The sequence below is a fragment of the Laetiporus sulphureus genome (assembly GCF_001632365.1).
Source record: "Laetiporus sulphureus 93-53 unplaced genomic scaffold LAESUscaffold_164, whole genome shotgun sequence".
NCBI classification, from domain to species: Eukaryota; Fungi; Basidiomycota; class Agaricomycetes; order Polyporales; family Laetiporaceae; genus Laetiporus; species Laetiporus sulphureus.
This window is the reverse complement of record NW_024468673.1, coordinates 1-5,968: the sequence shown is the minus strand read 5'-3', so window position 1 is coordinate 5,968 and position 5,968 is coordinate 1. Positions and strand designations below refer to the sequence as shown.

Here is a 5,968-nt window from a genome sequence, read left to right as displayed (position 1 = left end):
ACTCAGTCTCAATTTTTGGACGACTCACGAGGACTTGTATTCTGTCGTACTGTTGATGATACCCAAAGCTTTCATCAAACAATGAAGATCATGCATCACAATGCCAAGATGCTTGAAGATGATCAGAAGAAAAATGAAGTGTCCTGGCGTGCAGGAGGTACTCCTGCTGAAACTTGGATGGCTGCCACAACCTCATTCATTCATGGCATTGATTATCCTTTCGTTGATGTCATCATCTTTGCTGGTTTGCCTTACAACTTCTATCACTTCATTCAAGGTGCAGCACGTGGTGGAAGAGGTGGACGTCCTTGTATGGTCATCGTGCTATACATTCCATCAACATTCAAGCCTCTTGAACTTGGAACAAAGGATACTCAGCTTCAGCAAGCCATGCAAGATTGGGCTTTAAACACATCTACATGTCGACGCTCACTCATTTCTCAGATCATGGATGGTGATATCAGCACTTGCTCTACCCTTCACAAGTATGAGCACTGTGATGTTTGTGCACCTTCCACTACAGTCACCAACATTATCCATGACTGCTTTCAGCAATCATGTGCAGCTACCCCACTTCTCGCATCATCAAGTTCTGGTGATGATGATGATGACATTGACTATTTTGCGACTTTTTCTCCACTGGATGATATTATTCTCAATGAAGAGCTTTGGAATGATGCCTCAGGTGCACACAATGCAAGTCCTCCCACTGTATGTATCATGTGCATCATATCATATATAAGTGGCTCATTGTTTGAATTCACTCAGTCAAGCATCTCAAATGATGCATCACCATCCTTGAATTCTTTCACATCAAATCAGTGTACAAACATTTCCTCAAGCAAGGCTTCTATCACTGCTTTGCCACAGCAGCCATTATCTGCAGCTCAATCTGTGGGTAGTGACCTTGCAGTGCGAGCAGCAAAAGTATTGTGGCAACTTAACAATCGATGCAAGCAAGAGTTGGTGGGCAAGTTGTCAACAGCAATGATTGTGCTACGAGACAAGTGTCCTATTTGCTGGGCTTGGAAGGGCTGTCTCACTAACAAACACAAATGCTTTGTTGACTGTCGCAAAGTGCTCAAGATTTCAGCCTTTATTTCTTGGGCCATGGGTTGGATCGACTGGAAGACCACATACCTCAAGCTCAGTGGTGGATACAAGTATTGCTATGCTTGCTATCTACCCATGGGTGTGAACTCACCTAAATGCCACATCGGTGACTTTTTCGACAAGAACACAAAGCGATGTCCCTTCAGTGATATTATTGTGCTTACCTTATGGGTTTGGCACAATGATAAAGCACTGTGGAAGGTGTTGTGCACTGAATTCAAGTTATCAGTATCCATGAATCAAGCAGACTATGGTCAATGGCTGATGCAGGTTGAGACAGAGAGAGAGTTTATACGGGCAATCAAGGTGTTTTTGTGGATTTATGACTTGCGTTCATTGCAGAATGTGTCAGTGTAGGTAAAAGCCTGATTACTAGCAGATTTTATGATTTCACAATTTACAGTACAATGTTTTTCTAATATTCAACAGCTTCTACTTATAGCATTGATTATATCTTTGTTATTGTGAAGATACAGTATTAAAGAATGAACCTTTTAATATGATATATGAAGCAGCAATAGTACCTGCAAAACATTCATATAGCTAGACAGTGCACAATGTCTCATCATATTGATAACATGTAAAGGTAGACAAGCTGCATGATCTCCTTTCAGTATAATAGCCAGATCAGTGGTATGTATGTGCACCTTGTAGAGCTTAGATTATGATGTTGGAAATCTGAAGGCAAAAATGTCACAAACTTCTAGCAGTCCTACCGATAAGATGTAGAGGATTATATAATGTAGTATAATATTTTCATTAATGAGTAGTATAGCTTATATAGCTTGTGTCTTTTGTAGAAGGGCTACATAATTTTATATATACATAGCTTGTAAAGGTAGCATTTACAAAATCTAGTAGATGACAGATAATCAATTAAGATGTTCATCAAATTCAGTAAGTCAGATGATGCAAAATTACAAATATTCAGTTTATATAGTACAAATAATTAAATGGCATATATAATATTAACTGTAATATAAAATAAATTCACATGACTTGCTGACATAATACTGTACAGCTCATATTGAACCTTCTATGACAGGCATCATCAAATCATTTTTCATTCTTTTCATCCTTGTTCAAAATTCTTTGATTATATATCACAGTGCGTATAACTGCTCATTTTTTTAGCATTGTCAATAAGAGATCAACAGATGCCATCCACCACCTCTGTTGTTGAGTTCGAGGCAGCTCATTCCCCAAATACTCCTGTCAAATTTCTTCAAGCTATGATTATTCAACCATGCTTTGGAAACATCCCTGCACAGATTGATGTGCAATTTACAAGCAAAAATGACTCTGGGCCATTGACAACCTTAGCAGTTCAAGTTGTTCCTTTAGGAACACATGTTGTGAAGGAAATATATCAATCAGTATGTATTCATTTAAATTTCTGTACCAACACTAATAACTATAGTAGTATGGTGTTGTCAAAAGTTCAACACAAGGAAACTGGACAAATGCTGCAGGCATGAACAACAATTATTGGTATCGCAAACATGTCACAGCCAATGAGGTCATGTCGACACGAGGAATTCCTCAGCATATACAAGATTCTGAACTTCAGCCATGGTGTATTTATGTTGGAGTTGTTGCTCATAATGAGCGTGTGGAAGGTTCGATGATGATAGTTGTAAATTGGGTGGTTCATCCATCGATGTATGCACTGTAAGTTAGGTTGCTTTGATGTTTATGAGTACTGTTACTTATTTTATAATGCAGACATGCAGATGGACTTAGAAGAGGTCCAAAGAAGGTTACTAAGTCATAAACACGATTTCATAGATGGTTATAAAACTACTTTTTAGTTTGGTTATATCAACTGGTGTTCACAAATTGCTGATCACATAGATGAGCTGCATTTATTGAGAGCTTATATGCAAAAAGTTCAAGAAAAGCAGATGTAGACACACTAATATTCATTATATAGCATTTATTGATGTGGTGACTGTAATGAAAGTGTGAGGTGTAAGGGTTGTAATTTGCATGTCTAGCCCATGAAATTACTCACCACATGGAGATGAGCCTTCCAGATGGAGAATGTTTGCACGCTGGACACTGATGTTTAATTTTATTTTCTCTCAGCCACTGTAGGGAGTTAGAGAGTTGAAGGAGAAATAAGAGTAATATTGCAGGCCAAACGTGCCAGAGATCAAACAGTGTCATCGCAACCATGGTCGCTTCACCATGAAGGGCTTTGGCATCATCAAGGACAAGCCTGCTGTTGATCAAGTTGTCAAGCTGAGTGCAGCTTCAGAGGAGAGCATGAGGGCCAAGACATGCATGAATGTGGACTGCAAAAAGGGTAAGTGCTGTCACATAAATGGTGTGGCAGTCATCTTACCATCATTATAGGTCATGTCTTCAAGCCTGAAGACATTGTCATCATTTGAGCCCTCACTGATATCAGGATCAAGGTGAGTACAGTTTTTTTTAACTGTCATCATTTTATACAGACAGCAAGTATAGACTGAGACTGAGACTGATTCTAAGGGGCATGAGATCATTGCTCCAGTGCATGCCATGCATCAGAAGTTTGTGCATCTTCAGTGCATGAGCCAATCTTCTCTTGCTTTTTATCAAAAGCAGAAGAATGGCATCATTGTGGTTGATGTGACTAAAATTCATGGCCTGGATAGGCTGCCTGGTATCTCTAAAACTGAGATTGTTCAGTGCATCATTAAGGCCTCAAAAGCTGAACAGGTACAAAAAAACAAGGCTGATCAGAAGAAGAAGCACAATGAGCATCACCAATTGAAGATGAAGGTGAAGGGGGAGGCAAGTAGGACAGTTAAGACAGTGAAAGCTAATGTCAAGGCTCACAAGGTACGTCAATGTTCTGACAACAGAAATATTATCATTAACAAAAGATTTTAGGATAGTGTCAATGCTATCAGGGCTGAGGCTGCAAAGATTTGATTTACATTTCAAAGTATATAGGCTTTTGAACAAATGTGTTTGGAGCAATAACTATAATTGTGAACATTCATATATATATAGCACTGTGTGAAGGCCAATTGAACACTTGTGTGTGGACATAGTTTACAAATTGTAGCATACCTGACATGAATGGCTCAAATTCTGCTCTTATGCTTGGTTATACAGTGGGTGATCAAAGTGTGAAACACTTGCTTGCTTTTCACTACCAGCATTATATTTTCAGCTTTGTTGCAATTATGTTCACCTGTAAAATTTTAAAAATTTGAGAGAGTAGATTTCAAACCTCTGAGCATTATGAAAATGTTTCAGGTGAAGCCTTGAATTAGAATATTGTGCATTCTAACACACCTTAATATGATAGAAGTCTTGCAGGCTGGCAGAGTTTCTAAAAATCTAAGAGAGTAGATCAAATGGCTAAAAATGCCATGCCTGGCCTGTAAAAACTATATAGATATTTCAAGTTAGCTTTCAGATCTTGTACAGACCTTGCAAGGCCATATTGAGAAACACAACATAGCTCAATATCACAGAAATTTGGCATGCTGGCCAGAGTTTCTGAACGTCTAAGAGAGGAGACTGAATCACTGATACAGTCATTGCAGGCCTGTAAAAATTATAAAAATGCTTCAAATAAGCTGTCAGGCCTTGCAAAGCCATGCTGAGCATCTGAACATTGCTGAATATGATAAAAATCTTGCAGTCTGTACAGAGTTCCTAAAACTCTGAAAAAGTAGATTAAATAGTAAAGAAGGTCATATCAACTCAGTTTGCATTACAAAGACACCTCAATTGAGCCTTCAGACCTTGCAAAGCAATATTAAGCATTCTGATATAGCTAGATATGATAGAAGCCTTGCAGGCTGTCAGAATTTTTGAAAATCTGAGAGAATATGTTGAATAGCTGAAAAGGCCATTCCAAATATCTGAGCATTATGAAAATGTTTCAGGTGAAGCCTTGAATCAGAATATTGTGCATTCTGACACACTTTGATATGATAGAAACCTTGCATGCTGGCAAAGTTTCAGAAAATCTAGAGGAGTAAATTAAATGGCTGAGAATGTCATGCCAGGCCGGTGAGAATCATACAGATGTTTCAAGTCAGCTTTCAGATCTTCCACAGACTTTGCAAGGTCATATTGAGAAATCTAACATAGCTCAATGTGATAGAAAGTTTGCATGCTATTCAAAGTTTTAAATTGCTGAAATGGCCTTTGTAGACCTGTAAAAATTATAAAAGTGTTTCAAGTCATCTTTCAGACCTTGCAAAGACATGATAAATCCTGATATGGCTGAACATGGTAAGAATGTTGCAGTCTGTACAGAGTTCTCAAAACTACAAAAGACTAGATTGAATAGTGAAGAAGGCCATGCCACATCTGTTAGCATTATGAAATGTTTCAAGTTGACTGTGAGATCTTGAATAAATCTTATAATGCTCAGATAAATGACAAATAATAGTCACAGAAGAAATGAATGAATGCACATGCTATAACTATTGGATTACAATGTCACACTTAAACACCTGATGCATGCACATAGCATTTTTGAAGAAGACAGTGCACTGAGTTTATAATGACATGATCATTGATCATCTCCTTGTGCTAAAGAGCATAGAAAAAGAAGCTGTTGGTGTCTTGTATATGTAAATGTACAAGCAGTTGAGGTGAATTATCGATAACATTGAGTCAAACACCAGGCTGATGATACATAATTCTTGTATCTGGTGTACAATGAGCAGAACAATCCATAAACAGTAGAGAAAATGATGTGTTCTTGTCAAAAAAAAGATTACGACTGCACAGTGAGCAATTACTTGCTTCTGCTTATCAAAAGGAGCAGGCAGAAGATAAAATGATCATATATGAGACCTCACAATGAGCTACATCCAGTGCTTTCTACAGTGTCAAAATT

General features: G+C 38.0%; 3 protein-coding genes across 3 annotated transcripts; all 3 read left to right on the top strand.

The window, feature by feature from the left end:
• Positions 1 to 81: 81 nt before the first annotated feature.
• Positions 82 to 1,470, top strand: LAESUDRAFT_718585 (uncharacterized protein; the record flags this gene model as incomplete). Its single annotated transcript, XM_040907455.1, has 2 exons — positions 82 to 711; positions 823 to 1,470. 2 exons carry the CDS (start codon positions 82 to 84, stop codon positions 1,468 to 1,470), a joined length of 1,278 nt encoding a protein of 425 aa, XP_040757331.1.
• A 524-nt stretch (positions 1,471 to 1,994) lies between these two features.
• On the top strand, positions 1,995 to 2,887 carry LAESUDRAFT_718584 (uncharacterized protein; the record flags this gene model as incomplete). The annotated part of the gene is made up of 5 exons (XM_040907454.1): positions 1,995 to 2,010; positions 2,135 to 2,221; positions 2,248 to 2,489; positions 2,537 to 2,784; positions 2,839 to 2,887. The coding sequence occupies 5 exons, from the start codon at positions 1,995 to 1,997 to the stop codon at positions 2,885 to 2,887; spliced, it is 642 nt and encodes a 213-aa protein (XP_040757330.1).
• A 416-nt stretch (positions 2,888 to 3,303) lies between these two features.
• On the top strand, positions 3,304 to 4,035 carry LAESUDRAFT_718583 (uncharacterized protein; the record flags this gene model as incomplete). Its single annotated transcript, XM_040907453.1, has 4 exons — positions 3,304 to 3,421; positions 3,511 to 3,533; positions 3,586 to 3,942; positions 3,994 to 4,035. The coding sequence occupies 4 exons, from the start codon at positions 3,304 to 3,306 to the stop codon at positions 4,033 to 4,035; spliced, it is 540 nt and encodes a 179-aa protein (XP_040757329.1).
• Positions 4,036 to 5,968: the final 1,933 nt, after the last annotated feature.